The following is a 21,122-nucleotide window of genomic DNA, read 5'->3' on the forward strand; positions in this document are numbered from 1 at the left end:
TAAAACTCTTATGAAAGCTATATTGTATTGCACTATAAATTATTATCTATATTTAATATTATCTACGAATTCTACAATATGCTAAGAAAATAATCATGTTAGCCATTTTTAATTAATTTTACTTCCCAGTTGACTTATTCACAATTTATATAGGCTTGTAGAGTAGAGTGGTAACATACTTCTTTCTATACCTATGTGTTGCAGAGAGCACCATAACACCATCTTTGATTGATAAGGCATACAAATGGTTTAACATCACATGGTTTGGTTCTGGCAGTAAGGTAGGTTCACACTGTAAATATAAAAAAAAAAACGTTTTATCAACCTAATCCATACTAATATTCTAAATGTGTAAGTGTGTGTGTCTTTAAGTTAGCTTATCGCGGCCGGCGGCCCATCTGTTTTACAAAATTTAGTACAGAAATAGCTTGCATTTGGGGGAAGGACATAGGCTACATTTCAGAAAATGAAAGTTCGCACAGGATTTTTAAAAATCTAAGTCCACATGAACGTGTTACCACGCGGACGAAGTCGCGGGCATCATCTAGTAATAATATAAAAGCAATTAAAATTTCAGATTAAACATGATTTTAATCATCAGAACAGTATTTAATATGTCTTAGTATATTTTTTAATACTGCTAAACTGTCTTTTATATTCTGTCATTATAATATAAACTAGCTAATTTAATACTGAGCATTTTTTTAATTTCTTATAGTATATCACACACAGATCACTTACAGATAATGGAGTGTCTTTGTTCAGTATAACTTGCAAAAGATGTGGTGGCAAAATAGGGGGTCCGTATACTTTCTCCCATGGTTTTGATTGTGGTATTTCCTAAAAGCAAATAAAATAATTATATTAATATTTTTAGGGTAGATAAAAGGAATAAAGGAACCCTTCTAAGATCACTTAGTTATTTGTCTTCTATCCTAGAAGTGTTCTGATTTAGATCTAGGTCTTCTGATCTATTCTAGTATCATGAAAGGCAAGTAGCACAAGTAAAGGAAATAGTCAGAAAACCGTGAATTTATGCTTAAGTATATCGCAAAAAAAAATTGTTCGTCAAATTAAAATTAATATAATTACTCAAACACATCATAGATGGCGCTATCCGTCATTAACTTGCTTATAACCCGCAGTATCTGAGGTCACAAGTGCATGGTGAGTTTCTTCATACAATAAAGTTGTTATGTGCCTAAAATACTTGTAAACTTGCATGTTTAATACCATCAACCATGTTAAAAATTTCAGTATGACCAAAATTTTTTTTTTCCAAGGTCGAAAATTCGCAAAAACTTATGCTTTCATTCACGTGAAGGGTTCGCAGACCCAATTAAGGCTTCCAATTATTATATTTGGATAGATTTGATTTTGATTGAGATTGAGGTTTTTGACGTCCAACCCAAAAAAGCGCAAATTGTAGAAGATAAGAATAACAAATAACTAAATGAATATGTAAAATTAAAATAATAAAAAGTACCTTTTTAGTGAGGCTAGGAATAAGACAAAGAATAAACTTTACTTTATTATTTTATTATAATTAATTACCTGAGAATATTCAGTTTGTGCACCACTACGAACTCCCTCACTGTCTTTCGCTAGTGCTTGAAAGACCTCAAAGTCGGACATTTTTACTGTGACTAAGTTATTCTTAGACCCCATGCCATTGTCTACAAGTTTCTGAAATAAATGAATACTACATAATTATAATTATAACTGAATGTTACCCACAACTGTCTGCCTTGAACTATCATCAGTCTACTAGAAGAACTCATTAATTGCAATAAATCATCTACAGTTTACAACAACTATGAAGCGAGTTCTAGATATTGCATCAAGAAGTCATCTTGAAAATACAGAACTACACCTACCAACTCATCAAATGTTCTTCAAAGTCTTGACAAGCTCTATATACTGAACTGGAGTCTTTACAAGTTCATAATTGTTGACAACTGTACTTGATGATACGTACAATGGTATGCGGTTGTACCTGGGACTATAAATATTTCTCTACGAAAAACAACTTAAATCCAACTCAATTATCTATATTAGTGCATAAAAAAGAATAGTTGTAAAACCTAAAAGTAACAAACAGACAAACTTAGTCTTTTATAATACAAATTATAAATTAGGTTTTGCTATAAGCAACTTTGTCTATCTGGAATTTGTATATTTTTTACGTCTTTATATTTCCCAGCAGTAAAGGAGTCATCTTTCCCCCCATAATACGAGCTACATTTTTAACTGCTTAAGTATTAAAAGATTACAATAAATAATAGACAATTAAAAGACAATACACTTTTTATAGCGCTACTACTGGAAAAGCTAAGCTTTGAGTGTTTATTTATAAAAAGTTTTTATTACAACATGATTATCTAATCTTCTACCATATAATAAATTACCACTTACCACAGTGGGATCATGTCGCCACTCCCCATCAACAAAATATTTGTATTGATGTTCTCCTTCAGGCAGATCTATTATAGTTACAAAGTCACCATGAGATTTAACCATAGGAATAGTTTTCCAGTCAGTGAAAGTACCACTAATGAAAACCTGAAATATAAATCTTACATTTAAAAGGAGAAACTAACTGAGAAGCAGCTTAAACTTACTAAGGATCTAGAAACTTTTGATTTTACAAGTCAGTTTTCTCTATAATTTTGACTCCCACTAGGACTAGAAATCTATGAAAAAGTATGCAGTACTAGCTAACGATGCCCATGATTTCAACCACATGAATTCAGGTTTTTTAGGAATACTGTGGGAAATCTTTGATTATTCAGGCCTTGGTACACTCCCAGGATGTAAACTATGCCTGTAATTTTTTTTTAATTGCATATGGGTCATGAAAAGCTAGCAGACAGACACACTTTCAGATTTAATATTAGTATGGATTTAAGTCACCTGCTTTATTGCCAACAAGGCAGGTGACTCAAATATTATGTATCATCATGTTGTTCATAGATTTCCAGATAATTCTAAAACCCCAAAATCCTAGAAAGATGTTTATACTACCATATACATGAAATATTAGACCTAAACTTGATTTATTTAGTTTGATAACTAATAATACATTAACCACAGCTCCCCGGAACATAGGATTCAAAATAAATAAATTAGTGTACTTGGTGGTGTAACAATTCCATAATATATCATATCACATCTATCTACTCAGATCATTGATGATCACAGATACTATTTTACAAATCAGATGTATAATTTACACTACAGCAATTACAGAGCTTTAGAAAACAAGATACAAACCTGTTTACCACCTCCATCCCATTTAAATACTGTTGGTAACACCTTTACATCTTCAGCTACTTTTTCCTCTGTCAGTGTGTTAGATCTCTCTCGCATTACAGGTTCCTCCACATCGTGTTCGGGCACGGCTTTTGTATAGTAGGGAGCTCCATCCTCAATGTTATTGTCATCCTCTCGTGCACTTCGATCATCATCTATTTTCTTGTCAAAAGTAAAAGCTTCCCCTTCTTTAACAGGTGAAGAAGAACCTACATCAGGCTGTTTCGTTGCATGGTCCTTGTGCCACTCTTTTGGTTGATTGCTCCCAGCGTTCCCCATGTTTAGGTACTTACGAAAACCCTGACAAAGGTGTCACCAGTTAACCTTGGTTCATTTAGGCAGAACTTTATTGTCGGTAAACACAATATTGAAATTATAGCCAAAGTTTCTTTTAGTTTACTTCATTAATAAAACAAACAAAATCATCACATTACAGGAACATTTACAAATAAAACAGGTACATTAATTTCATCCATTTTTCAATTTTTGAAAATAAAAAAATAAATAAGAACCTTAGAGTTAGATAGAAAGTGGACAGAAAAATGATAACCGGTCTATGGTAGGTACACGGTAGCCACAAACTACTATAAGCATATGACAATTGACATGGACTTCGTCTGTGTTGGTGTTAGCTGGCGGTGTGCTCTGCCTTTTTGGAGTGTTTTTTTTTTTTTGTTAAAACTGTCTGGAAAGTGCTCTAAGGGGGTGCCGTGCGTGTGTTGGCACTTGGCGGGCGCCGGCACAGACGAAGTCCATACTTATATAGTTTTCCTAACTTGTTACAAATACATAATTACAAACTTGACATTGACTTATCTTTGTAAAGCCAGACGCCAGACGAGAGAAAAAAAAGCATATGACAAATACAGAGTAGGATGACCATGGTTGTGACTATCTCTATGGTTTTATACCATCTCTATCTTCCCTATGATGATGGCCACAAACTACAGCTAATTGTCAAAGTCACTTTTAGTCTTTGGTCACTTTTGTGAGCGCAAGTCGGTTGAACGTTTGTTTTGTTTATCAAGGTTTTATCAAAAATAAAATCAATACAATAAATGTAATAAAACCGAGAGGAGACCATCAGACTGAAGACTCAGAGATCCTTGCGTATAAAGTGAAAACACTCATTGACGTTTTCATTGTTAGTGTGGAGTGTTCGTAATTGATCGTGACTACTGGGTGGCTGCAGTTAATATAATTACGATGTAATTTTAATTTATTTTACGAATACGTATTACTGACGATAAATTCTAGCTTAACTACAATATTACGTGTTGAGAAATCAAAATGAGTGACGAAAAGCGACCACTTCTTATATGCCCGAATACTCCTCTGGACAATTCGGAGGTGCAAACAGTCGAATTGGTGACAAGTCCTGATTTATCAATTAAAGATGAAAAGCCAAAAAAGTGTGGATATAACCCCGCATCTGAACGATATTTAGAACATCCCACGTCTAACTTGGATACTTTAATTCATCTGTTGAAAGGCAATATTGGCACTGGTATTTTGGCTATGCCTGATGCTTTTAAAAATGCTGGGCTTTTTTTGGGTGAGATGAAATGTATATTTTTAAACTATCACATTAGTATCAACATTTGATATATTTAAAAAATTTAATTATTAAAGAGTTTATAAGACAGTTTATTTTTTTAATGGTTCAGGTGTGATTGGAACCTTGGTAATGGGTGCAATATGCACTCATTGTATGCATATACTAGTCTCATGCTCCCATGAGCTTTGCATCAGAAATCAACGACCTGCCTTGAGTTTTGCTGAAGTTGTGGAGGATGCCTTTGCTATGGGCCCTATTTTGTTAAGGCCATATGCAAAAAAAATTAAGTAAGTGATATTTTTATTTAAAAAAAAAAACTAAAAATTGGTAATAGGAAGATCTTCAATTTTGTAAATGGGTGGTTGGCTTATTATTGTAAACTATAACATATTGTTAATAATATTTCAGGGGTGTTTCAGTTTATACTAACTTTTGCACTCGTCTGTGGTACATATTATGTAATTTGTAGCTTAAGTTACTTCTGGATAAAGTAGCTTTCAAAGGATGAAAGATTTTTTAAAATCTGTCAAGTAATTTCAACATTTATTGATTATAGACCAACAAATCTTGCCTCTTTATAATGTTTGTATAGATATGACTATGACATATTTTATAATTCATAAATTACCTACGTAATTGTTTTGAACATCATATAATATCTGTATAAATATTTCTATTAAAATACATATATTTTAAATTATTTAACAGCTTCAAGTAAACAACGATTTAATTTGCTAAATTTCTTGCTGCCTTTTTTATAATATTTAACTTAATTCATTCACTATCAATATAAAACAAGCTATGACTAACATAATATTAATTATACATATTGCATGTATTGTTTCAGGAATGTTGTCAATATATTTTTAGTAATAACTCAATTAGGATTTTGCTGTGTTTACTTCTTGTTTGTTGCGACTAACCTGCAGGATACAATGCATATTTTTCATGTAAACCTCGGTGTACACAGCTACTTAGCATTATTATTTCCACCAATGTTGGCCCTGGGCATGGTGAAGAATCTGAAATATTTGACACCAGTTTCTCTGATCGCTGCTATTATGACAGCTTGGGGCCTAGTAATAACATTCTACTATATATTACAAGATTTGCCACATACTAGCACTGTGAAAGCATTTGCGAGTTGGCATCAATTGCCATTGTATTTTGGAACTGCCATATATGCTTTTGAAGGAATTGGAGTGGTAAGTTGTAGAGCAATATATTTCTTTTAATACTAGCTTTGTACCTATGTGGAATTGGTTTTTAATTTACTAAGCAAGGGTATAAGTTACCTTCCATATAGTAAATTCTAAACTATTCCCATTCCATTTCAGCAAAATCAGTTCAGTCATTGTGACTTGAAGGAGTTACAAATATCCTAACTCACATATTTATGATATTATTAGAATAACACTGCAACAATGTAGCTAATCTATCAATGAAAGAATTTTCAGAATCGATTGTCTGGAGATTACCTCCTACACCCAAACTTACAAACTTTACCCATTTATAATATCAGTATAGAATGTAGATGATGCCTGCATTTTTATACTGTAGTTAACCAAAACAACAAAATATAGGGGCAAATACATACTTATTATACAACATACTAGCAATCAGCCCTGGCTTCACACGGTTAGCTTATTACAATTTTCGTAGAAATCAGTTTGTTTTTTTATATAAAATATAGCCTATGTCTCTCAGGAATAATGTAGCTTTCTACTGGTGAAAGAATTTTCAAAATCGGTTCAGTAGTTTCCGAGATTACTTCCTACAAACAAATTTACAAACTCTACTTCTTTATAATATTAGTATAGATGGTAAGACCTAATGACATGCAACCTTTGTAAATTAATTCATCCAAGCATGCAACATGTGCTAGATCAAATCAACTCAGTGTTTTTTGTGAATAAAACACAATGTGTTGTAGTTGTTTGTAGCGTGATTCTAATGAGTATGTTTCTGCCTTAATTAATTATACTAGGTATTGGTGGAGACTTGTTCATCTTAGCTAGAGTAGATGTTTTGAGATGCTTGACTAGAGTTTATCAGCTGTGTTTTTAAAATAACTTGCATAATCATACACCTTTTTATCACCTATAAAATTATCTTCATCTGCATATTCAAAGTACCTACATTCGACCTTTGCCTCACCCATACTTTGATTGCTCGCATCCCTCATTCAGAATAGATGATAACAATAAAATAAGGAACTTAAATTCTTTAAAGGAAGTTTATTTTATGACACAAAATTAGTACAGATCAGATATTTCAAATTAAAGTAGCGGTATTTGTATATTAACCTGTCGTTTCTGATTCCTGATCCTCGATTATGGAAATTCGGTGAATTCGAATGTACTATTTAATCAAAATTATTATCCCTTATATTTTCAGGAATAATAATAAGCAGTTATTGCTCAAGTTACGAAAAAATACCTACCTATAGTTTTTAATCGTGAAAAATTCCTATAACAGATTAAATATGCATTATTTACGAGTTATTTTAATTGTGTGCGGGAATCTGACCTATGACCGCATAATAATATTATGAAGCCGTCACGTATATTCTTAACGAGCATCAGATGGTCGTTTCAACGTGTTCGCATGTAAACTACTTTCAGTTTCATTTGATATAGCATTGTAGGTATGGTAGGTACATACTGATACTGTTCATTTATCTTATTGTTATAAGAAACTATTTTATTACCGTGCTAACTATATATAAATCTTTAAAAAATGGATCAACTTCAAAAGCACTGAAAAACATCAATTAATTTTTAAATGACTTTAAACCAATTTGGAGGACAATTCTCACTCCCAAGATTGGTGTTGGAAGGGAGAATTGCAGGCAAAAGAGCTCAATATCGCCAAAGACGCAAATGGTTGGACGATATAAGGGGGTGGACAGGACTTAGTTACCCGAAGTTGAAAGAGGTGGCTTTTAATAGAGAAGCTTTTCGGAGGATGATCGCCAAACCTCGTTTTGAAGAAGGCATGATGATGATGATTATAAAGTTTCCATCAGGGTGTGATTGTGGTCAAGCCATCCATCCATCCATCCATCAGCCACTGCTGGACATAGGCCTTTCCAAGAGCGCGCCACCAAACACGGTCCTCCGCCTTCCTCATCCACCCGCTCCCCGCCACCTTCTTCAGGTCAACGGTCCAGCCCGCTGGACCGGTGGTCAAGCGCTTGCCTATAATGAATTAAAAAAAATCGCAGATATATTGTGTATCAAATACATCATCGTGATCATTTATCTACCAAACACTCGTTAAGATCAATCCAAAAAGTACAAACTCAGTGAACAAAATAAAATGTACGTTTAATAGGACTTAGTTCCTGTGACCACCTCCCCTCCCCGCTCCATCGCCCAACTCTAGAAACGGCTGAACAGAATTTAATCTACCAAAATTACATCGTAAGAACCATCCCATCATCTGTATTGAACTTTTTTGAATTTTCGAAGTTGGTATAAGTGCATTTTATCTGCCCGATTTATCGAAACTAGAGATGGGTAGGCAGAAGCACGCATTTACGAGGACAAGAGATACGTAGAAATAATTATGCTCACAAATTCATAAATTATAAGGCTCTAAATAGATGAACGAATAGACAAACAGACGAGTACTTGTCTTGTATAATCATTAATCACCCATCATGGGGTATGATATACGGTATGACTTTACGCTAACCTGAAAGCTATACGATATTACCCAGTACCCACGTAGGTGGTTTGCCATAATATAATCATTTTCATTTTCAAACCTGCATTGCGTTAAAATTTAAACGATCAATCGCTACTCGTTAGCACATCGCTAGGTTGCCCGGTTGACCTCTATCGCCTGTCAATGTCTGGCGTGAGATAACTGGTAACATTCTGCTGCTTTGTTTACAATAACATATTGGTGCATAAAGTAGGCCAATGTTGGCTTGGCTGGAAAAATTTTGTGGATTTATCTACAATGCTGTGAATTCACCGAAGTATTTAATAGGTTTGGTGAATCTTCTTTCTTGTTGGTTTTGCTTAGTAGTTTATCGCTCTTGTTGAGTTAATGCCGGCTACTCTAATTCTTCAAGATCTCATTTCACTCCATATATTTTGATCATGTATAGAGAAACTCTATGTTTAGCTCTCTCCATCGCTCGTCCACTGAGTGATGGAACTTACTTTGGTAAACATATTGATATCTGATACATAGGTAATTGAATATAGGCCTACATTGACTGGAATTTTTTAAGAAGGTTTTAAAGAAGAAGGAGGAGGGTTTAAGGAGGTTTTTAAGAAGGTTTTAGGAATACATCTTATCATAGCTTACATCACACAGTTTATAAGTTTATCTAGTCAATCCCAGAACTACTTTCTAGCATATTGTTCCTAATATAGCCTTTAGCACCTAATAGTCGTGACGCCACTTCTAACCGCGTCGTGTCTTCACTGACTATTGCGTTCATCTCTTTTCCGACATACCTACCTAATATTTGACATTCACAATCTCTCTAGATTCAAAAGGTTTCCAATTTATTAATTTTTAAACGAATTTACAAAATTCTTTTCGATTTTAGATATCGGGTAACGAAATCAGTGCGTTGAGTATGAGATTTTACATCTTACCAAAGTTGATAGAATTCCAGTGTCGAAACAGAATTACGTTAGAATAAAATAGACCTAAAGACCTTGAGTTAACGTTAAATTCAGTACAGCCCATTTTGATTTCAAAATATTTCTGCTAGGAGCGCTTGGACGAACCTAAACTTTAAAAAAAGACTTTAAAGAGGTTCATTTTACTTTAACACTGATGTGTTTCAACGCTCGAATTCTATCGAGGTTGGTGAGATGTAAAATCTCATACTAAACATCCAGATAAACGTAATACGTTCTTGGCAATCAATAAATAAAGGGTGTTTATTGCAGATTTTGCCTCTGGAAAATAACATGAAGACCCCTGAAGACTTCGGAGGCTGGACTGGCGTCCTCAATACAGGGATGGTGATAGTGGCTGCACTATACACTGCCATCGGCTTTTTTGGATATTTAAGATACGGGGAAAGAGTACTTGGCAGTATTACTCTCAATTTACCCAGTGACTTGTAAGATTTGTTTTGTTTAATCCTATTCTTGATGTGATCTTGCAATAATTAAGCCAATACATTGTTCGAATACTTAGATACCACTGAAAGTGACGATATGAATACCGTTTAATTTGATCGCATTTATAATAATTTTATAAGTAGTGATAAATGATTTTCCAGAATAAAAAGAAATCCATGCCTGTCAAATTTCTGGGCCGTGAAAGCTAGCAGACAGACAGACGGACAGACACACTTTCGTATTCATGTATGCAAAGATAAATATTATATATAAGTATATGGTTTGTTTTGTAGGTTAGCTCAAAGCGTGAGGGCTGTCATGGCAGTCGCGATTTTCCTTTCATACGGACTTCAATTCTACGTGCCAATGAACATTGTATGGCCATATATCAGAAGCAAATTGAATTCGGAAAAGGCGATAGAATACGGCGAGGCTGTAACGCGATTTGTTCTTATTTCCATTACATGTAAGTACCATTTTCTATGTATTTTGTTTCATTTTTAGGGTTCCGTATATCAAAAGGAAAAACGAGCCCTTATAGCACTTTATTGTATGTCTGTCGTGTTTGTCAAGAAAACCTATAGGGTAGGTACTTCCCGTTGACTTAGAATCGTGAAATTTGGCAAGTAGGTAGGTCTTGTATTACAACTAAAGGAAAAAAATCCAAAAACCGTGAATTTGTGGTGACATCACAAAAAAATTAAAATGTTTTCGTGAACAAATAATAATAATTAGTGTTTTTAATTTTCAATGTAAGATAACTATACCAAGTGGGATATCATATGAAAGGGCTACCTGTACATTCTAAAACAGATTTTTATTTATTTTATGCCTAATAGTTTATGATTTACTGTGCAAAATGTCGGAAAAAATGCTTGAGTACGAAGCCCTCGGTGCGCGAGTCGAAATCGCATTTGGCCGGTTTTTACAACTTTATCTTGTTTATTTTTCGTAATGACCTCTTGCAAAATCTAACTCGGTATTTAGGTAAGTCAATTGAAAAGCAGATAAACTTGATACTCTTTCTTATCAGAACACCCGCTGTACCGGTTTCAGGTCAGTTTGTAACATTTGTTAGGGTTCCTTACCCGAAGTGTAAATACGCTATGCGGGACCCCGTTACTAAGCCTCCGCTGTCCATCCTTTTGTCTGTCTGTCTGTCTGTCAGCGGATTGTATCTTATGAACAGTAATAGGTATAGTGGTGGTTTTTCACAGAGTGTGTAATATTGTGTATGTATGCTGTTGTAACAAATAATAAAAATTTCAAAATGATCGCTATAAAAATTAAAATAATAATTTTATTCAAATGTACATAAGTAGTTTAATATCCTGTGCGTACGGAACCATTAGTTTGACCGGTTTTATAACAACTCGCCACCGATCGCACCATAAAAAATAATCTCATGAGTCATGACAAAGGTTATATTTTAATAGTTCACATTATCAACTATGTTTAGTGTTTTGCAATTTCACTAGATTTGTTTAGAGAAATGAAGTAATCTATTGGAGTATTCGTCTTCTTCCGGGATTTCGGTATAGCCGTAGATAATTTTACTAAGCCTCTGCTGTCCGTCTGACTGCCTGCCTTTGAGCGGGATGTATCTCACGAACCGTAATGAGTTGAAATTATGCATCGAGTGTGTAATTCTATTGCCGCTATAACAACAAATAATAAAAATTTCAAAATGGCTGCCATGTAATTTTTAATGCCGTCACTTTTCGGCAACCGCATATTTGCCCTGCAAAAAGTGACAAGTTGTTATAAAATTTAACTAAATCAGTTTAACAATAATAAATTCTTGTGCAAGCGGGCCTTTGTGTCGTAAGTTTTTAATTAGCCAAAATAAATAAATTGTTGTACAAAAGTATACCTAGATCCCATGTACCAAGGCATTATCAACATAATTGACATCATTTGAGATCATTAAGCAAATATTTGTGCCAGTGACCGCTATCATACTACAGAAAGGCGCGTTGATATCGAAACCACAGGTTATCGTTATATAAATTAAACAATCGGTCACTTTTAATTATATTGTAATTTTTATTTTATAAAGTAAAAATATAATGATATTTATTTTATAAAGTAAAAACCGGCCAAGTGCGAGTAAGACTCGCGCACCGAGGGTTCCGTATTCGGATATTTTTTCGACATTTTGCTCGATAAATCAAAAACTGTTTATGCGTTTTAAAATGTACAGGTAAAGGGTAAAGCCCTTTATCATATGATACCCCACTTTGTATAGTTATCTTACCTACTTCGAAAATTAAAATACATTTTAATTTTTGTTTATTAAAATACATTTTAATTTTTGTTTAATGATGTAACCAAAAATTCACGGTTTTCGGATTTATTCCTTTACTTGTGCTATAAGAGCTACCTACCTGCCAAATTTCATGATTCTAGGTCAACGGGAAGTACCCTATAGGTTTTCTTGACAGACACGACAGACAGACAGACAACAAAGAGATGCTATAAGGGTTCCGTTTTTCCATTTGAGGTATGGAACCCTAAAAACATGCAGCAACTGATTTAATAATAAAACTCACTATCATTAATCATAAGACCTATACTTTACAGCCTATAGAGTTAGTAAATCGATGCTTTTCGTCGGCTGTGCTAAGCACTTGATATTATCATAGTATTCCATTCACAAATGTTTTTTAAAAAATATTGATAAACTGGGTATTCACGCTGTGATAGGAATAATTAGGATATCTTGGTTAAAAGCTATTCTACTTTTTGAAAAGGCAAAGAACATAAAAATTAACATTATTATTTTCACATAGAAATATGTTTTATTTTTTTAGAAATAAATTAATATTCTCTTTTTGCCAACAATAACATGTTCCTTTTTTGCCGCTTTTTTATGAATGTCCATACATGTTGTTTGTCTTAAAAACACAAGGTATAAGTTAGTAAGATAAGTACAAAACTATATCAATTTCAGCTTTACTTAGGAAGCTTATGAAAGGTGAACACACTTATGTTGAAACCTCGCACACTTCCCCGCGTAGAATCGTTCGAATCTTCAACGCGCAGATTTGTGCGAGGTATCAATTGATTTCATATACAGAATTCTAAAATTCGTTTCGTTCCACTCGCTCGACGCGTTCGGCTCGGATAAGTGTGCGTTCACCTTTAGAAGAACCACCATTACCTACATAGTTGGCAGGTCAACTTTTCCATAGGTAACTACTAAAAAACAGGTTTTGTAATAAAAACAAAATTATCATTTTAATTGCTAAAAACAATTAAAAACCCATTAGTCTATCTTACTGTTTTATTATAAAACACCTCTTTCAAATTTCCTATGGGCTCTCGTTCATTAGGAAATTTACACTGCGATAAACAAGTACCTAGTAATTGTTACACGCGCGGAAAAGACCCAGCGATGCGTGATAATTTACTTCATATCAGCACATGTTTTATTGAATAACTGGTAATGGATATGTATTGTTAATTACAAACTAGCTTTTTCCCGGCAACTTTGTCTGCTTGGATTTAGGTTTTTAAAGATCTCGTTGGAATTTCTGATAGTCCTTTCTTAGATTCAAATCTATAGAGCGCATTTTGCTTAGACTTAAGTTTCAGTTAAAACGAGACAGATTTATGCCAGCGGTATAACATTTGGCTTTAACAGTGTCTTAAGTCTGAGCAAAGTCAAAGTGCTCTCTATAGGATGTCAGCCTTATTGCTGGCTTAGCCGAAGTACGGAGGGAAAGAAGACGGACAGATAGAAAACTAAGTGATCCTATATTTTTAGGTTTTTAGGAAAAACGGAACCCTAATAATCGGATAAACATTAAAAAACCTATTTGTATTTTCAGTCATTGCAGCAGCGTTGATACCTAACCTGAGCAGCATAATTTCACTCGTGGGAGCATTCAGCAGTTCCGCGCTGGCGCTCATATTCCCGCCTATCATCGAAATCATAACGTTCTGGCCCGAACGACTTGGATGGAAGGACTGGAGGCTATGGAAGGACATAGCGATTATAATTTTTGGTATAACTGGTTTCGCGTTTGGTACTTATGCCAGTATTAAAAATATTGTGAATCTCCCTTAAAATGCAAATTGAACTTATGATACGACAACAATATATTATATACCATAACAATATAATATAATATTATATAACCCGTGATGCAATTGCAATCATTGGTGGTAATGAAGTCAGCTTTAAATTATACTTTTTTTATGCTTTTATTTGTACGCCACGATAACACTAAAGGTCCAAACGCATTTGCGCTACGCGACGCGACTTACGACTTGAGTGAATTTGCACGTACTCTTTTGTTAGAACCTTGTAACTACTGAATTCGCTAAACATAATTACTTCAAAAATAATTCATGTCAATCGATCAACCAAAGGCGAAAATTATTTAAAAAAACTACTTTAGGAGCGCGCTCAAAGAAGCAAATGGGAGGAAAAAAATCATCGCATCGGTTTTTTAGACATGTTTTGTCCAGAGTCTATTTCAAAATCGGATAAAACTGTGACTTATGAATAATTCCAGTAATATACTGTATTTACATACAACAAATAGGTATCTACTAATACTTTCCTTGCACTGAGCGTGTCCTCCTGTAAGTTGCTCTAACAAAGGTTGTCCTGCTGTATAATGAACTTTTCGAATGCAAAGTGTAGCTCGATCACTAATTTGATTTTAGGTGTACGCGTGCAACTGATTTAGCCCCAATGTTGGATATCATTATAATAATTGACTACGGGGCATTGTATTTCCACTCTAGGGAAATAGATAACTAAATCGACTGCAATTATTAAAATTTGAAAAAAAAAATACGTTTACTAGGTGCAGACCTTATAACCAACCATGACAATAATATTTCATAGAAATTGTGCGATTTTTTTATTTTATTTTAGTCAATAGGTGTATTTTTATTCTGTAGTTTCAGAGATGAAAAGGATCTAATTATATTAATTTATTTTAAGAAATCCTAGTATTAATGACTTAAATATAAATGAAACTATGTATTTTTATCTTTGTAAAAGGAATATTTTTCTATATCTGTGCAAAAATATAGTCTTGCGTAAATTATTAAATAATTTATTAAATGTTAACTATAATATTATGTGATAGCATATTTATAATTTTCAATAGAGAATTCATCTACATATTTAATTTTAGCTGAATGACATTTAGAGAAATTCTAATTAGGTAAGTACATAACTAGATTTTAATTGTGTGTTTTGAACTTTTGATTGAATGTTTAATTAATTCGAAAGCATATTATATTACGTGTTCTAGCAAAATTCACTTATATGGGATAGAAATTAGATACTTAATAGCATAGCAAGTAAAAAAAATAATAGATGCTTAAGTAAATAATTATTTGTCGAAATCACCCAGGATAGCTTAAACGCTAAACAATTTGTTTATTAAAATTACTTAATGTATTTTAGGTTCAAAAAGAGCTTATTTTAAAGCTAAAGCTCTATGTAAGCTAAAATTATAAAATTACTGTAACAGCTTTTATTGTTGTTAATAATAATTAGTATCGTGATTGTGATATTGCAAATAATTAGTTCTTCAGCAGTTTTTTTTTTGCCTTTATGATTTGGTTTACACGAACTTCACAAAGTAACTGTCACAAATTATTTGTCTGTATTTTATATTTTTTATAATGTTAACATTAATAATAGTTTCTTTGTAATTAAGTACCTGTTTTACGCTTTTTACAGATATCAGTTTTATATTTTAAAATATATTTTTATTTGAAATGTGATATGAGATCATTCAAGTGTAGCTGATTACTTTAGTCAACGTATACAATACATATTGTTTTTATTTTCGTAAGGCTTTTTTATAATATAGAATTATTGTTGCCAATTTTTATTTTGTTTTTCTGTTTTATGTGGAAGTTAGTTAAATTGGAGTAATTTTTCGGTGTAACTGGATCTGCCTCCAGAATATATTATGATAATATTATTTTCCCAATGTTACCCAAGTTTTCCGATTAATTATTTATTTAGTGTAATTATGAAAACCTGATAACTTTTTTCACAATGTTGCCGAAGTTGGTTGATTGATTATTTAGTGCAATTATAAAAATCTGATAACTTTTTTATTTATAATTTAACTGTTACCGTGAGTTTGCACTGAGGAAACTTAAACACACAAAACACAACACTTTGACACAATATTAAGTTAAAATGTTTTTTATGTATTAATTAACAGATTATTGAGTTTTCTTTGTCATATCATATAATTTGTTTAAAAATAACTTGTTTGAAATTCCACTTAGATCTTGAAATCTTTTAAAGAATTTGCGCGTTTTTTTTTTTTGGGTTAAGGACAAAATATTCACCAAGAAATTCGTTACATACAAAAATCTGTCAAACATGCATGTTTAATGTTTTTTGGTGCAAATTCACAGTTAAGATATTATGCATTGTTATGCGAGCCTGATGAAATATAAACAACTAGCTATTGCCCAGCATGCGTTGCAATGCTGATTCACGCTTGATGGCTCTGTCAGAAACCTTCATTCAGATGCCAAAAACAACTAGGCATATAATGCGTAAAAATGTTAAAAAATGATTTCTCACGCGAGACTTTAACTTTTTGTCAAATATCATGTCAAAAGTACGATTTTAGTTCTTATTTTAAAGATTAATCCGATGAAACGTACTTTTGGCATGACAGTAAGTTGATCTTATAGACTTAAAATGGCGCGTAAGAAGTCATTTTGTACGGACTGACGCGTATTAAGTTGCCTTCAAACTACGGAAATATAATATAATATACTAGCCGATGCCCGTTACTTCGCCCGCGTGGATTTAGGTTTTTCGAAATCCCGTGGGAACTCTTTCATTTTCCGGGATAAAAAGTAGCCTATGTGCTAATCCAGGATATTATCTATCTCCATTCAAAATTTCAGCCAAATCCGTCCAGTACCTAGTAGGTAGTTTTTGCGTGAAGGAGTAACAAACATACACACACACACACACACACATACAAACTTTCGCCTTTATAATATTAGTGTGATAAATATCGCTCACCCTACTTTTAAATGTCACTGTTCACACTTATTAATGTAATAATATTACATCTAAGTGTGAACAGTGACATTTAAAAGTAGGGTGAGCGATATTTATACATATTATATTATATTATATTTCCGTAGTTAGTAGGCGACTTTAGATATTCGCGTCAGATAGACAACGAACACGCTAAAAATAATTTTTATTATACTTAAATGAAGATAAAAAGTCTAAAATGTTATTTTAACTATTGTTAAGTTTAATCTGGAGCGGTGCAATTACTTTCTAGTCTGTTGTAACTAGTATGTTAAGTATGTAATTCGTTTAATGATTCACGCTATCGTCATAATTTTGTGTACATCTTCATACAAAATGCTTGAATTCGACAATTTTTCAGATATTTTAAAATATTTAATTAGAATAACTGCAATTTTCTGCGCTTAATGTATCGAAAGCGGTAATTGTTTTCGAAAATTTACAGTTCAACGTCATTCTGATTTACAGTGCCACCAACTTATGTGTTCATATCGCTTATTATCGCAGAATTTGGCATTGCAATTTTAAGAAATTCACAAAAAATTATATTAAAATTCTTTCAACATAGCACAGATTCAATATAGCTTAATTATATTGCACTACTAGCTGGTATCCGCGACTTCGTCCACGTGGATTTTAAAATGGCGGCTGACGCGGCTATAGTTACGATTTTGCCCACTGAACAGATAAGTTGGGTGGCACTACGAGTGTATCACCAACGTCGCGGTCTATGTAAGTTGTTTGATAGAGTATGCCAAAGATAATTTTTACGTTAATATACGATTTATAGCCCGCATATGTAAACTGCACAACATTTTCCATGGACTTCTGTTACTACTGTACAACTACTATAGTTTTCTATAGAACCTATATAGGTACTGTCTACATCTACATAATAAAATACTTGTACCTAACTACCTACATCGTGAAGCTTTTAATTGAATAAAGTGATGATATGTTTAATCCTAGTTTTTGTTTCACTGAGAGAAGATTCGTTCTCAATAGTGGGCCGGCGATGGCTTGAGATGATCGATTGATTGACTGGCGGGGGTACCTACTAAGTACCTACACGAAATTGAAAAGTGGAACATTTTTATGGCACTCCAAAGTTTAAAAAAAAACATTTATAGAAACTTCACACACATTATGGCACTATAGATATTATGTATTCTGAAACTTGCTGGTACAGACCTGCAATTATGGCAATAATGTCATATTGATCATTTATGGAACCATAAAATAATGTTATTAGGGCCAGCCTACAAACAACATTTACTTATAAGACTGACTTCTGCTGTCCTGATTATTTCCTTCCGATACAATGAAAATACTATCCATATAGAGTACAGACATGAGTCGATCAGCATTTAAAAAATTAAGTCAGTTGCTTATTTTTAGGAACAACTCTCGCTAGATCAAAAAATTGACTGAATATTGATTGAACGTAGAATTGTATTCACAAATAAAGACTTTCATTTAATACTTCCTAAGACAGTTTTCCTGGATTCCTGAGGTTTTGGATTTCCCCATACTGAGCATAGGGGTCTTCTCAGATTTATAAGGGTTTTGCCACAGTCTACCACGTTAACCAAATGCAGTTTGGCAGACTGAAAATAAAGTGTGCATACTTTATTTGCCATAGATGATAGAATAATAATATCATTCTGGGCAAATATGTACCAACTTATCGCTATGCCATTCCGACTGTTGGATCATAGTTGGATGCAACAGTGGTGGTATGATAACAGGTACCTACTCTTTGCACAGTGTGTCCACGTAATAATATTACTTCCATGATAATACTCGAAGTATGATATATATATACATACATGTATGATATATGCAGATAAATATACGGTATTATGAAACGGGTAACATTTAATATAGCGGCGAGGGTTTTTAGGATGCTATTTAAAAAAGAACACGTAATTTTACAAAATATAAGTACCTATACCTATATTTTTTTGGAAATTACGTGTTCTTGAAGATTAATGATTATTCACTGACATAGAAATTATTGTCTTAAAGAGCTTACCTAGTACCTTGTCGTTGTCAGGTCGTGACACCAGGGCTCTGCCTGAAAATCAGCGCTGCAGTAGTCAAATACTGCAGCATCTTGCTGAGGCAGAGCCCTTTTAGCTCACAGACACAATAATAGTTTTAGCATTCTCTAGTTTTAAGTTTAATTAATATTTAAGTTTAAATGTATCTTAATTGTTATTCTTGTTTTTTTTTGTGATTGAGCTAAATAAACTTTTATTTATTTATTTACCTACCTACTAGGTAAGCAATTTACAATTAATCGAAGTTTACAGAAAATAAATAAATTTAGCTTTTTAAATCGACGCGACGTAACATCTTTATAGCTAGGTAGGTACTCAACTCCTTGTTAACACACGACGCATCCCGCGACGTTTATTGGAAATAATTGAGTCCAAAGTACTCTGAATGGAGTTTTAAAATGACAAAAACTCAGCTATAATTTGTTATAGCTGAGTTTTTGTCACACAGTCGTCGACTAACGGTCGCACGTAACACACGCACGTTAAGCGATCACATACATAATTCCAATAGTACCTACTTAGTACCCACCTGCAATGCAGTCTAAGTGTGATGTGTGTAAAAGAACGATTACAAAATCACTACCGGGATTAGAATGCAGTAAGTGTGACAGAGTTGTGCATCTTAACACCAGATGCAGTGGTCTGACTGGTAAGCAAATCGCCGCCCTCAAAGCGGCCACCAGCTTAGAGTGGACTTGCCTTGAATGCCAGCGGGAGTCACCAAGACGCAATTCATCAATCATTATGCCGGAAGAAGACGACGAAGACGACAACACACCTGTCCAAATTGACGCAAAGAAGCTGTTGAGCAACATCTCCAAGGAAGTTGAAAAGGCGATTAAAAGCGAAATGCGTGAACTTAATGAGGCATTGCAGTTTCATAGTGGAAAGCTAGACGAAGTCGTGGAGTGTATGGACGCATTTAAACAAACCATTAAAGTACTCGAAAGGAAAAATGTGGAGCTAACCAATAAAAATAATAACCTAGAAACTCGTGTTGGAGCCCTCGAGCAAAGGTTACAAGAAATCGAGCAAGAAAAGCTTACAAATTCAGTGGAGATTGCAAATGTACCATACCAGAGCATAGAAGCGGACAGTAAAATATTGGAAAAGGTGGCCCTGAAACTCCAACTACCCACTGGAGGTATAAAAAGCTCACGAAGACTCCAAGGGAAGAAAGAACAACCGCCGAACATTAGAGTGGAATTACAAGACGAATGTACTCAAGAACAATGGATTACGGCTGCTAAAAGCATCAAAACTATGGTAGTGGACCTTTGCCCCTCCGAGAAAAATAATAAGGATATAGTTTACATTAGTGAAGCAATGACGAAAACCAACAAGACTTTACTGTGGAAGGCTAAGCAAGAACTAAAGATTAACCAGAAATTCAAGTACGTATGGTTTAAAAAAGGATTCGTAAAGGCACGCAAAGACGACGGTTCAAAAACCTATATTTTACGAACAATGGCGGATGTAAACGCCCTCATAAAGAACAAATCATAGGCATTATCTGTTAGTCATATTATTTCATTAAAAAAAAGTTATACCTGCGTTTTAATATGGACAGTTCACTAGACGAAATCTACGAATTATCGGACTGTATGAATATTAATGACTTTTTAAATAACATCTCTAATACAAACATAAACCTATTGTGTGTACATTTCAACATTAGATCTCTTATAAAAAACTTCGCCACGCTTGAACAGTGTATACTTACTTCAAATAAATGTATTGACGTAGTTATCCTCACCGAAGCTAATATATCTGATAAAATTAGTTGCCTTTATCATATAAATGGCTATCAAATGTTCACAGCTCTAAGAAAGTCAAGAAGGGGCGGTGGCATTATCGTTTATGTACGTAATAAAAACAAATGTAGCATAAAAAATATTAGAACAAACTACTTCGAAAATATATTATTTACAATAACCACCCCTTCTAACTACACTGCGAACATTTGTGCTACTTACCGTCCTCCTAATACAAGTAAAAATCTATTTATCGACGAACTCTTTACCACTATTGATAAATTCGCAAAA

The 21,122-nt window shown here is 33.5% G+C and overlaps 3 protein-coding genes across 4 annotated transcripts in view; 2 read left to right on the forward strand and 1 right to left on the reverse strand.

The window, feature by feature from the left end:
- Positions 1-100: 100 nt before the first annotated feature.
- Positions 101-3,872, reverse strand: LOC123869353 (5'-AMP-activated protein kinase subunit beta-1). Its single transcript, XM_045912235.1, has 5 exons — positions 3,274-3,872; positions 2,416-2,562; positions 1,555-1,686; positions 742-840; positions 101-292 (listed from the first exon to the last, which is right to left on the reverse strand). The coding sequence occupies exons 1-5, from the start codon at positions 3,589-3,591 to the stop codon at positions 146-148; spliced, it is 843 nt and encodes a 280-aa protein (XP_045768191.1). The 5' UTR covers positions 3,592-3,872; the 3' UTR covers positions 101-145.
- Positions 3,873-4,297: 425 nt separating this feature from the next.
- LOC123869346 (proton-coupled amino acid transporter 4) overlaps positions 4,298-21,122 on the forward strand; it is a 32,611-nt gene continuing 15,786 nt past the window's right edge. Inside the window, exons 1-6 of one of the 2 annotated variants that reach the window (XM_045912222.1) lie at positions 4,298-4,867; positions 4,980-5,157; positions 5,718-6,075; positions 9,790-9,965; positions 10,260-10,432; positions 13,800-14,078. In XM_045912222.1, coding sequence (XP_045768178.1) covers positions 4,603-4,867; positions 4,980-5,157; positions 5,718-6,075; positions 9,790-9,965; positions 10,260-10,432; positions 13,800-14,038 — 1,389 coding nt within the window. In that variant the 5' untranslated portion in view covers positions 4,298-4,602 and the 3' untranslated portion in view covers positions 14,039-14,078. Of the gene's footprint in view, positions 4,868-4,979; positions 5,158-5,717; positions 6,076-9,789; positions 9,966-10,259; positions 10,433-13,799; positions 16,402-21,122 lie in introns of those variants that run through there. The other variant, XM_045912221.1, reaches the window with a different exon arrangement.
- On the forward strand, positions 19,531-20,589 carry LOC123869351. The gene has a single exon (XM_045912233.1). It carries the CDS (start codon positions 19,612-19,614, stop codon positions 20,581-20,583), a length of 972 nt encoding a protein of 323 aa, XP_045768189.1. The 5' UTR covers positions 19,531-19,611; the 3' UTR covers positions 20,584-20,589.

This window comes from Maniola jurtina, chromosome 11 (genome assembly GCF_905333055.1).
Source record: "Maniola jurtina chromosome 11, ilManJurt1.1, whole genome shotgun sequence".
Classification (NCBI taxonomy): Eukaryota; Metazoa; Arthropoda; class Insecta; order Lepidoptera; family Nymphalidae; genus Maniola; species Maniola jurtina.

What these genes read in the sequence shown, in the direction of transcription:
- LOC123869351 (XM_045912233.1), top strand. Translation starts at nt 19,612, where the DNA reads ATGCAGTCTAAGTGTGATGTGTGTAAAAGAACGATTACAAAATCACTA.
- LOC123869353 (XM_045912235.1), bottom strand. Translation starts at nt 3,591, where the DNA reads ATGGGGAACGCTGGGAGCAATCAACCAAAAGAGTGGCACAAGGACCAT. An exon ending in GGGATGGAGGTGGTAAACAG is followed by an intron (nt 2,563 to 3,273) that starts GTTTGTATCTTG and finishes TTTATATTTCAG; the next exon opens with GTTTTCATTAGTGGTACTTT. An exon ending in CACAAACTGAATATTCTCAG is followed by an intron (nt 841 to 1,554) that starts GTAATTAATTAT and finishes ATTTGCTTTTAG; the next exon opens with GAAATACCACAATCAAAACC.